Source organism: Echiichthys vipera, assembly GCF_963691815.1.
Source record: "Echiichthys vipera genome assembly, chromosome: 6".
Classification (NCBI taxonomy): Eukaryota; Metazoa; Chordata; class Actinopteri; order Perciformes; family Trachinidae; genus Echiichthys; species Echiichthys vipera.
In genome coordinates, this window is record NC_139831.1 from 19991979 (window position 1) to 20006570 (window position 14592).

At 40.3% G+C, this 14592-nt stretch overlaps 2 protein-coding genes across 2 annotated transcripts; both read left to right on the forward strand.

Moving 5' to 3' along the window:
* The first annotated feature begins 1105 nt into the window (after window positions 1-1105).
* On the forward strand, window positions 1106-8642 carry ddx41 (DEAD (Asp-Glu-Ala-Asp) box polypeptide 41). The gene is made up of 17 exons (XM_083914716.1): window positions 1106-1238; window positions 2362-2457; window positions 2705-2855; window positions 3580-3654; window positions 3770-3830; window positions 3918-4054; window positions 4166-4238; window positions 4330-4483; window positions 4657-4793; window positions 6039-6201; window positions 6566-6697; window positions 6823-6894; window positions 6980-7076; window positions 7291-7440; window positions 7791-7862; window positions 8010-8120; window positions 8304-8642. Exons 1-17 carry the CDS (start codon window positions 1212-1214, stop codon window positions 8438-8440), a joined length of 1845 nt encoding a protein of 614 aa, XP_083770842.1. The 5' UTR covers window positions 1106-1211; the 3' UTR covers window positions 8441-8642.
* Window positions 8643-9006: 364 nt separating this feature from the next.
* dok3 (docking protein 3) lies at window positions 9007-13552 on the forward strand (the record flags this gene model as incomplete). Its single annotated transcript, XM_083915432.1, has 5 exons — window positions 9007-9063; window positions 10109-10411; window positions 10672-10762; window positions 11582-11769; window positions 12674-13552. The coding sequence occupies 5 exons, from the start codon at window positions 9007-9009 to the stop codon at window positions 13550-13552; spliced, it is 1518 nt and encodes a 505-aa protein (XP_083771558.1).
* Window positions 13553-14592: the final 1040 nt, after the last annotated feature.

Sequence of the window (14592 nt, forward strand, 5' to 3'; positions counted from 1 at the left end):
ACTCCTGCTACACTATTATTGTTTGGAATGAAATTATGAAGAAAACATGAATTGCGGTACACCAACAATGGAAGCAAGTGGAGAAATATTAATTTAAATTAAAAAATATTTATATAAATCCAATGAAGTACCCATGCAAATATGTCCCTACTCATGACGTGTAGAACTGAAACATCTAAATACTGCCCCCAGTCCTGTGTTGGGCAACGTTAAATGTGTCTGTTGTTTCAATGTCAATGCTCCGTTGGTATTGATTTTGAACAATTTTGTCTTGCATAGTGGTATCCAGTTTACACTCTGCCATCTGTAGAAAGGAAGACTTTTGCCACGGTTTTCTCACTCTTAAACTGTTTAACCCCTATACCCCAGCAGTGACAGGTACACCAGTGTGCAATGTTAATTTTAACGTTGGAACCATCACACATTGTTTGACACAGTTAGTTTCAATGCTTGTACATATTGAGTGATTATTTTGGGCCCTTTTGAGCCTTTGTCATGCATTTCTGAGGGTTGTGTGTGTGAGATATATTTTCAACCATACTACTCGTTTCCCTGTGCTGTGACCTTGGTGGCACCCTGTACCTCTGCTAGCCTATTTAAGTCCAAGTCTCGATCATCTTTTGATGAGAAATATCAGTTGACACCTTTGGGACAAGGGCCTTGAGATTTACGCCAGTAACCATGTTTTCTTTGCCAGTGGCTCTCATTGAGGTGGATCATTTCTTTCCTGAATCTGTGCTGAGTTTTTGTTTTCATATAACATCTCTGATGCTTTCCAGGTTATATTCAATTAGAGAAGAGTATCTTAATGTTTCGAATGTAGATTTATACTATATCAATAATAGCCAAGTGTATGTTGGCTTGTTTCTTTTTTTGTTAAACTCACTTTTGATACTGTGAAAAATCTTTCGTTCAGAAAGATTAAAAACAATACAGTTTTGACAAAAAAATAAAGTGTGGTGTTTGCTTTCTAAGTTTATTTGGTTTGGTTTCTATACCATTTGCACGAGCTGCCTCCAACGCCAGACTGAGTGGCTTCGGGTTTGGCGTTCAGTTAAGGTTTGACCCTCTCAGCGTTCCGTACAGTACCCAAGCTCCCCGTGTTGTGTAAACATGCGGATTAGGTCTATTTATTGAATCGTGTGCCGCGCATTTGGCCAACATCTCTGTGATTTAAGAACATAGCAAACGTTACGGTATTAATAAATAAAATGGAAACCGAAAATCGACCCAAAAAGGTAAGTTAAGCGAATACTGACATTCACGTTATGATGTGAATGTATGTATACGACGTTAGCGACACTAGCTAACGTTAGCCTAGGTTAGCGAGCTTGTCCAGATCTAACTTGTCCGTTAAGTTACGCAGTTAGAACAGCTTTATTGCAATAGACCAGTGAATAACGTCAAACCAAAGTGCTTGAATCATTTCGTAGATTGTTTATGAATGTGTAAACCTTGTTCTGCAAACTCCACGATCAACTAACGCTAACGATAGCCCGATGCAGTGCCACAACAACCACAGTCAATACGTCATGGTGACGTTTGCTACTGCATTTTATTAGAATTAGATACAAAGCTACTTGAATTTTCATTTCAGTTGATTAATTGATTTTAGTGTGGTGTTTTTAAGATTTTAAACGTGCTTGGATTTTATAGTATTTTATAATATATTGAAACTGGAAACAAGGGTCCTTGTTAACTTCCTGTGAGCTGATGCCATTCACATTCACTGCAACACGAATCAAACACATTTGTAATATTTGTTTACAACTTTAAAAAGTTTAAAAACACTGAGAAAAGAAGATTTCCATATTTGTGAGACTAAAAACAGCATTTGCTGACATTTTTGCATGAAAAATGACTTACGACGATTTACAGATTATCAAAATAGTTGGTGATTATATATTTAATTTGTCGTCCTTATGTGGAAAGATGTCTCAAAACATCATGTTGGTTGTTTTTAGGACAATAAGATTGAATGTGATGAACAAGTGCAATCATCAGTTTACTGAATACTGAGTATTGTACTTAATACAATTGTAGTGTAGTTAATCACAGCTCTAAGGTGCTGGAAAAGCATGAAAATGCACCTTAAAATGCTTTGAAAGTGCTTGAATTTGGAAAGGTGTGGGAACCCTGCAGAACAGCTGTAAACAGCACTATTCCCTTTCAATTGTGAGTTCCTACAGCATTCTGCCCAGACCAAGTTGGCATCACAATCTGTTTATTTAACAGTAATTAATGCCAAGGACTTGCACTGGATGTGTTGGCAGATCTGGCTGAATGCTGACCTCCAACCTCTTTAAAGAAGGGACGCCAAGAGATAATTCTACTGATAATGTCAATGTGTTGTTTGTACAGAGATCCCATGGGGAAGGTGAAAGGTCTGGCTCAGAAGGATCAGAGGATGACGATTATGTTCCGTATGTTCCAGTCAAAATAAGAAAACAACAAATGGTAAGTCTTGGTATGAAATGAGTATGGTCACACCAATATTGAGCAGAAAAAAACTTGAGTTTTATGAAGTGAATTATTTGGAGATGAAACTGTCAACGCTGCCTCCCTAATTAGGGGTACATGCAGTAACATTACTGTAATAGCTGTATAATTGTTTTATCAATTCTATGTAGATTTTTTTAAATGTTTATCAACACCACAGCCTATTGCCAAATGTGCTAAAATGTAATATATTTTTTCCTCACAGCTCCAGAAGATGTTGCGTCTGCGAGGAAAGGCAGTGGACGAGGAGCTGAAGGACAGTGGCGAGGAGCAGAGAGATGAGGACGAGGGTCTCGGTCCGCGTTCCAATGTCAGTCTCCTTGACCAGCATCAGCATCTCAAGGAAAAAGCAGAAGGTATCCAGTAGGGATGCCCCGATTGTGAAATCGCCAATACCAATGTTTTGTTATTAATTATTCCCCGTTTTGTGGCAGAATGTAAGCTGTAAAGCCCCATTTCTTCCACAACAGAGAAAGGCTGTGGTCATCTAATGCGATGAACTACATCATCTTAGTTACCATAATTAGTTATCCCCGTAGCTTTGGTGTTGTGTTGTTGTGCGTGGAGAATTTCCTCCTTTTTTTCAAATGCTGACAAATCCTTGTTATCAAGGATAATCGTAATGGTGGTAGTTTATGACTCTGCTCTTTCTCCAACATAGTGTAATATTCGTACACAGTCAACATTTTTTTTCGCTGTAAACAAACCACTCATGCACATGGCACCCTTTGGCATCTTGCGTCATGCCAGTGTCGTGCCAGCCAGGGGCTTCATCTCTGCAAGTGCAATAGCAGCATATGCTAGTGGACTGTTGACAGACCACCAAAAATATAAAAAGATAAACATCAACAACTGCCATCTGTAAATGCCCTCTTGTTTGCCAATAGCCCGATGGCACTTAATGAGGCAAATATTGTCCGATGCTGATGTTCTGACGATAAATCCGTGCATCTGTTTCCAATTCAAACATGAGCCATTCTGACTGTTGTTGTTGTTGTTGTTATTATCACACTGCTCATTAAACATTACCTTACTGGGACTGTGATATATCTCACCTGCTGTATGTTATTGTGTCCACAGCCCGTAAGGAGTCAGCCAAGGAGAAGCAGCTGAAAGAGGAAGAGAAGATTCTTGAAAGTGTTGCAGAGGGCAGAGGTCAGAAATGTTGAATTATGAATCAGATACACTTTATATATACATTTGCAGATATCAAAATGTTCAAAATGTTCTAAACCTGAAAACAAACTCTTTTTAATCTCTTCTCTATCAGCTCTGATGTCTGTGAAGGAAATGGCCAAAGGTATCATATATGATGATCCCATCAAAACAAGGTAAGTTCTTGAGCAGTGAATTCTACAAGTAACAATGTTTGTCAGGTTTTTTTTAAACTCTTCATTTAACCTGGATGTTCTTTGAAGCTGGAAGGCACCATGCTACATCCTGAATATGCCAAACACCCGGCATGAGCGCGTGAGGAGGAAGTTTCACATCCTCGTGGATGGAGATGGCATCCCTGCTCCCATCAAAAGCTTTAGGGAGATGAAGCTTCCACCAGGTTACAACCCGCTCCTTCTCCCACACATGAAAAACGCATTTCCTTTTGTGCGAGGCTGTTGGTGGTCGCTCGTGATTAACAACTGGCAACAAATCTGTTTATTTTTTGCAGCTATTCTAAAAGGTTTGAAAAAGAAGGGGATTGTGCATCCCACACCAATTCAAATTCAAGGAATCCCTACAGTGTAAGTACAGTAAATGGACATGTCTTATACATACAGACTGTTAAATATGTAATGTATGTTCAGGACATGGATTGACAGTGTTTGTCTGTAGTCTGTCAGGTCGAGACATGATTGGGATAGCCTTCACTGGATCTGGAAAGACTTTGGTCTTCACTCTGCCCATCATCATGTTTTCTCTGGAGCAGGAGAAAAGGCTGCCTTTCTTTAAGAGAGAGGGCCCGTATGGACTCATCATCTGTCCTTCGGTAAGACACACAAGATAGACCTGATGACACAGCTCGCAATGCACTTTGTGGTTACAAAAAACAGTATTTTTATTGTTTGCACTTTAGACAAAAGGAATTTACAATGAACAACATTTTTTTTGGGGGGGCAGCTTTGCATATCGGATTTTAATTACTTTTTTCCTTCACTCCAGAGAGAGTTGGCAAGGCAGACTCATGGCATCATAGAGTACTACTGCAAGCTTCTGGAAGAGGAAGGAGCTCCTCAGCTGCGCACTGCCCTCTGCATCGGTGGAATGTCTGTCAAGGATCAGATGGAGGTAGTAAAACAGTAAGTAAGGGTGAAGATTTATCTGAAAGGAATCTGTTTCATCCAGAATTTCAGTTTGAACTTCTGTCAGGTGAAACATGCATGATCCAGCTACATTAACCCCTTGGCTTGCACTCTCCTGCATTTTTTTTTTGGAGAGTTTTAGAGATAGAGTAAAGACATCGATCTCACACAAAACTAGACATGTACATACATGTTCTTTTTCAAAGGGGTCCCTTAACCTCTGACCTCTGAAGATATCTGAATGAATGGGTTCTATGGTAACCCATGAGGCTCCCCTTTAAAGACGTGCCCACTTTATGAGAATCCAGACAGTTTGGGGCAAAAACATGCAGATTTACTCATGAAGTACAAATGTATTATTATTATTCTGAAATAGTAATTCTGCACACTGGGGTCACGAAACAGTCGTTGAATGTGTTTGACTGGAAAGCTGAGATTCTTGTAGATTCAATGAGCCCACTTATATTCATGTGTGATGATGTTAGTCCAACAGTAGCCATTTCATTGTAGTGAGACTTTTTTTTTTTAACTTCACCTCTATGTAAAATTATCTGTTGTGACCTCCAGGATAATCACAGCCTCATGAAACGTTACAACCACAAACTAGAGACCTGCAGCATTCAGAGGATAGATCAAATCTCCAAACGTCATACGTTTTTGATCCCAAATCACAGCATGGGTTTTTCTATGGTGTTCCTCAAGGTCTGAGTGTCTTAATGTGGTATATTGGAGGGCCCTTTGAACATTTTTTGTTCTTGAGTGGTAAAAAAAAAAAAAAGGTTTAATTATGCACCAAATCTGTGTAACAAATAGTATCAACCCAGAAATTGCTGCAACAACTTGCAACAACTCGCTATAAGTGAGTATGGGAATGGCCTTCATATATTTAAATATTGATGTACTAAGCCCTTCTACACTTTAACAATGTATTACTTTACTTCATTATGTATTTTTTTTATTTCTTCTGACTAAAAAAACCTTGGCACAGTGCTGAGCTGCATCTCAAATTAATTAAATGGTTCCAGCTTGTACACCACTTCTATGTAATACTGCTATCTACCCCTTAACATCCTGTGTGCCCCCACCCTCACCCCTCTTAAAAAGTGGTGACCATGAAAGGAGTAAAATAATTCAGAAAGGAACAAAATAAGCAAGTTTTAGATGTAATGCATTAGATAAAGCAGAAAGTACTTTTTTTAACGTTAATATTCCATCTAAATCAGTACCTCCTCTTGGTTATAGTGGTGTCCACATGATGGTTGCTACCCCTGGCAGACTGATGGACTTGCTGCAGAAGAAGATGGTGAGTCTGGATATATGCCGCTACTTGGCTCTGGATGAGGCTGATAGGATGATTGACATGGGGTTTGAGGAAGACATCAGAACCATCTTCTCCTATTTCAAGGTGAGGTCCTCCTCTGCAGCAGTGGCCACGTTTGACAGCAATCATATAATCAATACAGTTTTTCGTCTGATTTTCACACTGGACAGAATAATGCTTCATTCTCTATTTAGAACAGTAGTTGAAATAGTTTTTTTAACATGGTCATCCTTATAATAGGCAGCACATTTCGTCATCACCCAAGCACTCCACCACAGCTGGCCGATTAGTCCATCTTCCAGCTGCTCGGCTCAATCAGTTGAAATTGGATTTTCTTTTTTCCACGGACCAAAATCTTGTCATAAAAACTGACCTTTTGGTTATATAGTATGGCTTTTTTAGTGTACCAGACATGAAACATCCTACAATGTGTTATTTCTTTATCTAGGGACAAAGGCAAACCCTGCTTTTCAGTGCCACCATGCCCAAGAAGATCCAGAACTTTGCAAAGAGTGCACTGGTAAAGCCCATCACAATCAACGTGGGCAGGGCCGGAGCTGCCAGCTTGGATGTCATCCAGGTATGTCCATTTCTCACTGAAAGAGGTGTTATGTCTTAGTTAGGGCAATTCAGTGCATTCCATTAAAAAAAATGCTCTTTTAAAAACTGCAAACTAAATACTTAACGCTTTTTCTGTGTGTGTAGGAAGTGGAATATGTCAAAGAGGAGGCCAAGATGGTGTACCTGCTCGAGTGTCTCCAGAAAACACCCCCTCCTGTCAGTACTTCCACGTGTTATGATGACACTGACCAAGATTCAGACGTGTCAAAAGTAACAAAATATTGTCTGTTCATATCGACAGGTGTTAATATTTGCTGAGAAGAAGGCCGATGTAGATGCCATCCATGAGTATCTGCTGCTTAAAGGAGTGGAGGCAGTGGCCATCCACGGAGGAAAAGGTATGCATAGAGGATTACTGTATTCGGAGTAATGTCCAACACAGCATTATCACACAGCTTAACTCTTACACTTTCTTGTAGTTGCTCATCATCACCACCAGATGCCGCCTTCCTTGCAAATGTCACCATTTTTGCTTCCTAGTTTCTTAGACGGCATGGAAAGGATTGCAGACATTTCTCTCACATTGGGTAATATTTGTTAATTGTTTTTCAGATCAGGAGGAGAGAACAAAAGCCATAGAGGCATTTAAGGAAGGAAAGAAAGATGTCTTAGTTGCTACAGATGTTGCCTCCAAGGGTCTGGATTTCCCAGCTATACAGCATGTAGTGAATTATGACATGCCTGAGGAGATCGAAAACTATGGTAAGATGACATGTTAACCGTGTAGGAAATGAGGTCTGCCCCGACTGAAAAATCCCGGTATTTACAAAATAATGCGAAATGAGCCCAGATTCACATGTATACAGTAAACACCAGCTTATGCCAACATGAGTAAATATAAAGCAGACAACTGCTATATTCCGTGCATGTATATATAGGAATGGAAATGGAAGTTTAATGAAAATAAAATCATGTCGGATTAATGTAGGATTAGACTATTGTCTATTGCTTGGGGTTTTCTTCTGAAATCTTTTCTTAAAATTGGTATGTTGTGTAATCATCAGTTCTCCCTAAATTGTTCAAGCTGACTTATTGAAATTGTCTCATTTTAGTCCATAGAATTGGAAGAACTGGACGATCAGGGAAGACCGGTATTGCCACTACGTTTATCAATAAAGGCTGTGGTAAGGAAAAATACCAACAGGCAAAAATTAATTAATGTGTAGTAGTGATTTTCAGAATATTTTTCAATACATTAAAGTCACTTTAGTCAGCTTAATTTAGTGTTATGTGACAATAAGTTAACAGTAAGTGTATGTCTTTCACCACAGATGAGTCAGTGTTGATGGACCTCAAAGCTCTGCTCGTGGAAGCCAAGCAGAAGGTTCCCCCGGTCCTCCAGGTGCTCCAGACAGGAGACGAGACCATGCTTGACATCGGAGGTGAGTCGTTCACACCAAATCTAGTTCACATCCTCTTTCTCTCTTTAGGGTTGTTCTATAATTACTTTGTGTCCGTTTTAAATGTTCCTCTAACCTGATCTTTATGATCTCAACTCAACTTTCATAAAAGGGCCGATTGTCTGTAAACCCTTCCTGACATACCTGATTCTTGTGGTTTCACAGGAGAGAGGGGCTGTACGTTCTGTGGCGGTCTGGGTCATCGTATTACAGACTGTCCCAAGTTGGAGGCCATGCAGACAAAGCAGGTCACCAACATCGGGCGGAAAGACTACCTGGCTCATAGCTCAATGGACTTCTAAGAGTTTTTCATCCAGTGCTTAAGAGCATGTGAGAAACATTTCTGAGGAAATGGTACAACTTTGCTTCATGTCACTAAACTAAGGAAGTGTATTTTTATCATCACCTATCATAGTTTGCAGGTCGGCCGGGTTTTTGCCTAAAATCTGTCATACTTGTTCTGGATGTGTAATATACATTTTTGATACGCCTTTTGTAAATAAAAACTACTATCTGTTGATGATCTTTTATGTTCTTATCTCTTATATGACCTTATATTTTAAAGGTGTTACTGGTTTTGTATGGAGAGGAAGTTGCTAAAACAAGCAGAATAATGCAAAGGGAAGTTTGACTTAAGAAAACAGCTACACTCAACTTGTCTGCCCCTTTATTTTGCAACAGTTACGTTGCAGATCAGAGCCCTGTTAGACTTACACCACTAGACAAAGAGTAAAAGCCGCTGCTGACGTAAAGGAAACAATTGTTCCAGTGGTGTAGCAAACCTAATTCTAACACCTTGGTCTGTTACATTCTGACCACAGAACACCAAGAGCTAGGGTGAAAGATTTAACAGCCAGAGCTCACAAGCATGGATGTCATCTTTAAGGAAGGGAAGCTGTACCTGCGGGGTGTCAAGTTTGGAAAAGTAAGTTTAATATATATTCAGCACACTTGTGAACATTGTGGCTTCTATTTTTTCTGAAGTCAATATAGCAACTGAAGCGCTCATTAAAATTCACAAGCGATGCTATTTTGTTTTCAGGAACTGCTTAGTTACAGTGAGCAAAAGCTCAGCTGGTAATACAAATTCTTTTTTTGTATTAACCATATGTATAAAGTCATTGCATGCAAAAACAGATTAATCCTATTTTATATGAATATGACTTGATTTGTGAAAAATACCTGCAGTGTGATTCATTCTGCTGCCTAACAAACAAACTGTTAATGTGGCGACAGATTGGTACAGGGACATCTTTTTTCATAGGAACAACTTTTACCAAATTCAAGCAGTAATGCACGGACGACTACATTTGCTTTGTCTAAAATTCCAAAGTGAAGAGGTGAAACACTATGTGAATCACTCACATATGTGAAATTAAAAGAAAACAGAAAAAAAAAGCTAATTAAAACAAATGAATAATGAATGAGAGAAATTACATAAAACAGAAAAGGCGTGCTGGTGAATACCAAGGTAAAAATATCGAAGGCGTAAAAGCAAGTTAGGTAAAAAAAAAAAAAAGGTACTGTACACAGTAAACTCTACAGGGAGGCTGTTCAAGAGTCTGGGGTGAATGAACTTTATGCAGCATCACTGAGGTCATCTGATAACAATGACAAGAATTTTGAAATCAGTTCTGTCACTTACAGGCAGCATTATTGTAATACATTTTGTAAAAAGTAAGAAGCAGTAAGGTGAGAATTGAGTATCTCTCTTTTGGCCTTTCTCCTTATTACTGTGATCTTTTTGTGCGTTAACTGTAGAAACTCAAGAATTCATCATGTGAAGCAGAAATGTGCTGTAGAGCAGTGCGTCACGATGACACTGTCATCTGCATAACAATAGAGACAGATGCCATACTTGCTAATGATATACCATAACAATATATGATCTAAACCAATCATGAACTGTGCCAAAGATCCCACTTATTAACAGTCCCCCCACCCACACCCCCTTCTGTAATCTGCAACAGAGAACATGGCGGAAAATATGGCTGGTCCTTTTCAAACCCAGCTCCATGGGGGTCGGGCGGTTGGAGCTTTCTACTGTATTTGACAACAATGCTGCTACTGACGGGAGGAAGGTTGGCTGGCAGAAAACACCTGAAAGAAAAGTAGTGCGTCTAAGTGACTGTCTCAGTGTCATCCCTGCTCCAAAGGAATCTTGCCCTTCTGGGTGCACCGCCTTCTACTTAAACACCACACAGTGCACCTACACCCTGGCCTCCGAGACAAGCCAGGACTGGCTAAGTGCCCTCTGTCTTCTAGCCTTCCAGGTATCACTCAACTCTCCTCTTCCCCCTTTTTCTTTCTATATCAATAGTGTTATAAATTGGAATAGGTGGTGAAACACTTTACCGACTATCAGAGATAGATAGCACAATGAGGAAGTTAACTTCTGTCTCTTCACTTCTCTAATTCTTGTGCTTGCACAAGATATGTTCTTTCTTGCATCTTACCAATTTGAAATCATAAAACAGTGATAAGAGGGTGGTGTACACTCCATGTAATGTTTACCATGCCACTGTGTTTACAGAAGCATCCTGTGGAATCAGACAAAGGGGCTTTCGATAGAGGAAATGGGATGATAATGGAGGACAATGACCTTTACACATCTTGGAAAATCGGTAATGCTTGTTAGTCTGCAGATGACAGCTGATCAGTCGACATGCAATTAAAACTAACAATTGGATTATTGAGTACTGAGTAGTAAAATGAAGTGGTGCTCATCAGAAATCAGCATAAACTATAGTCATCTCTCCTACCAATTGGTGAATTTAAATGGTTATTACCATAGTTTTCTAATCGTTCCTGTTAGTATCTATAACATTATACTGAGCAAGGTTACTGTTGAGATCTGGGAACATGCTAGCATTGATAAGGAGGAATGTATGAAAATTAGTTGGGGAGAGGGGGTCAGAGGAGGGGATTGACATTTTTCTTTTGACTAGAAAACCACAAAAATGAGACCCAAGTTGTAAGGAACTGGAATAATCCTTTTTACTGAGTTCGTAATGAGCACACTGGCATATGTATTATAATAAAGGAAAAGGAGCAGGAAGATTTAAGCAGCAAGGTTTAGATGTCATGGCATCATGAATTCAAGACATCTGCAGAGACCTTGAATATGTGTGAGCAGCCACTAAAGCCACTCGTTTATTCAAACATGAACGCCAGAATGTATTAGTGTCAACAAACTTTGGCTTATACACAATTTTTTTTTATTTCCTAATGAATTAGACTCCTACTGAAAAACCCAGGCATCCCAGTCACATGAAGAGATTAGTAAAATGCAAGCAATTTTAAATCCGCCTTTTTCTGTCTGAGAATTTATTTGCTCTACATTTATTCCCTTTGAATCTCAGAGCTTTTATATAATATCTAGTACTTCCATGTGTAGTTATGTGCTGTAATGTTTAAAATGATAAATGTCTTCTTGTGTTTAGATCTGACGTTGCCTCCAAACCAGTTCCAAGTGACTGTCCAGAGCACAGAGGCATCCGTGAGGTGCCAGTTGGCTGGGGAGTATCTGGTCTCCCCAGAAAAAGAGGCTGTGGTTCTACTGGCTGTAAAAACTGGTCACATATTGTATCGCTGGCCATACAGGCTCTTACGAAAATTTGGACAGGTTGAGGTAAAGTGGGTCTTCTTATGCATTCCATAGTCACCATACACCTGACATTTAGCTCAGATCAGTCACATAGCGTTGAAGGAATAGTTAAACATTGTGGACAAAATACTTATTGGCTTTCTTGCAGATGGATACCCTTTTCTAGCTTCTCATGTCTGTAGGGGGCGGGTACCTTTTTTCTTAAAAAGGTCCTATGTTCCTCGCTTTGTATGTGACTGGGGAACATCGGACCCTTTTCTGATTTAAATCAGCGGAGGCTGAGGCTAATGCGACCGGGGAACGATGACCCCCTGTTTAGGTTAGCTTAGCTAAGCACAAATACTGGAAACAGGGAAACAGCACTTCACATCCCGTTTTTTTATTCGGTACCAAAACTTGAGTATAAAATCCTCACATTACAGGTCACTCACCTTTGGACAGGGCAAGGCTAGCTAAGCCTGTCTTTGTGTTATGCTAAGCTAATGGGCAAGTTCTGCATAATTAAGGGCATGGTCACTTTGAATAATAGGTGGGTGCTGTCACAAGAAGCTACCTCAGGCGATGACAATGGCTGGAGCCGCCAACACTGAGCTTAACTCAAGAAATCTATGGGTGACATCGTGGAGACTATGTCCATGTTTTATACAGTCTATGGTTCCACTTCAGTACTTGTACTGATTAAACAAAAAAGATATAACGTGTTATATTATTGAGCTTTAGAGGGGCTGGTTAGTGGATTTTGTTACTTTTGGACAGCCAGGCTAGCTACTTACTCATTTCTGGTCTTTATGCTAAGCTTAGCTAATTGGCTTCTCGCTGTAATTACATATGTGTGGTTTCGATCTTCTCAGAAAGAAAGCCAATGAGCACATTTTCCCCAAAAGTCATACTCTTCCTTTAAGATGTGTGTTAATGGATGTGATTGCAGGGCGGATTCAGCATTGAAGCAGGCCGTCGCTGTGAGTCAGGAGAAGGAGTATTTATCTTCCTGTCCAGGCATGGGTCCCAGATCTTCCACGCCATATCTGAGCAGTGCTCTTTGGAGAGTAGGTCCTCCACACAGCCACTCAGTCTCCACAGAAGATCATTAGGGGACCTGTCGCCTGTTCTCCTTGCAAACACAACCAACCGGGCCGCTGTTCCCCCTGTTTACAGTCCTGCAGATGTTACCGCTGACAGAGAAGACGAGTCTGTCGACCACTACTCTACTATTAATGACTCCCCTGTATTAAATGTGAAGCAGCTATCTTTTATCGAAACTCATCCCTCTAACAGCAAGGAGGCTGTGGTAGAGGAAGATGAGGATGAAATTTGTCATTCCCTGGATGCTATAAACCTGGATAATGTCACCGAGGACAGTATTTATTACAACCTAAGGAGAGCCACACCTCCTATCATCAGATACGATGAGGTCAACAATGAGATAGACTCAAAGTGCATCTATTCGGTTGTGATCAAGAAAGCTGATTGTCCCTCTGATCCCCAGCTGCAACCCTTCTCGCCTCTGCATGTTTCCCAGCCTCCTCCCTGCATCCTTCCTCAGCCTGTTCCCTACACCCCACTCAAGCCCCGATACCAGCGTCAGCCCCCTGTGAACACCTTCATCCAGCCAGGGTACAATGCACAGGCACAGGCGGTGGATGACATGAAGGAGATGGAGGAGGCCATCAGCTCCGTTGCCCATGTTACCCCCACAGAGGCCCCAGGCAGTTTCAGACACAGGCTGGCAGAAATGATTTCTAAGGATCTGGCAAAGTTCCAGCCACCTCTTCCCTCCGGAGTGGGCAGCCCCACATTTTTTCAGTAGGCTATTAATGAACAGACAGACCAAGTGAAGCAATTTTAACCATGATAGACCATGATGTCATGAAACAAAATTAGTTTCTTTATTTCAGTGAAATCCCCTCTACTGGGAACATTAGGCATCGAGTTTTGGCTCGCAGGTGTTTGTTTGCTGCATTTTGTGTGAATAACGCATCTGGAATACATTTTGTTCTGTGGATTGCTTTTGCACAAAAAAGAATCAAGGAGTGTTGCTCTTCACTGCTGGAATGTAAGAGAAGCTGTAAGTGCTGAAGTATCTTTAATGTAATATTGTCCTTAGCTGATAAGCTGAATGAACCATGTTCTATTGGACAGTTTCATTATGGAAATAGCATTGAAAAAAACATGTCTCCTTGTTACATTCAGAGAGTTAAACAACATCTTTGGAAATAGCTTCTTCTAGTTTATGTTGTATTTTTTCACATACAAAACAACAGTTTTGCAGCAAATAGCTTACTGCAATTATTCCTTCCTTATTACACTGAAATGATGATACAACAACAGTCATGCCTTAAGTATACATTTATTGTAGCAAAACAATCCTCATAAAATACATAAATATGAAAATAATTGTTTTTAATTTAGACAGATGTCACTAATGACAGTGGATATATGTTCTGGTGGTTCAGGCCATAAAGTGCATTTTTAAAAATCCTGTGGGAGTCCATCGTGGCCTTAGGAAGTTAAGAAATTCAAGATCTCAGGAGGTGTTTTTGTCATTGGCAGTGCAAAACCTAAGCTATTGAAAATGAGATGACAGGAGGATATATAGGGCTATCTGATCTTTTCTACAGTCTGTTAATTCCCCCCCCCCCCTGGTTCTTTCTATAACTGACACTGCAGCATATGCCGTCTGTGGTTTTCTGTCACTGTCTTCCATTCAGACTTTCCTCCATGTCACTGAGGTGCGAGGATTCCCCATCACTGCTGTTGGAAGAAGTCATTGATTGATCTGACCCCAAGTCAGATGTGGGTCCAAATATTATGAGGTGGCCGGCGGAGGCTGAGGGGTCCCGCTGCTCT

Excerpts from the sequence above, each read along its gene's own strand:
- ddx41 (XM_083914716.1), top strand. The coding sequence starts at position 1,212 with ATGGAAACCGAAAATCGACCCAAAAAG. Across the intron at positions 2,458-2,704 it reads AAATAAGAAAACAACAAATG|CTCCAGAAGATGTTGCGTCT; the intron begins GTAAGTCTTGGT and ends TTTTCCTCACAG. Across the intron at positions 2,856-3,579 it reads TCTCAAGGAAAAAGCAGAAG|CCCGTAAGGAGTCAGCCAAG; the intron begins GTATCCAGTAGG and ends TTGTGTCCACAG.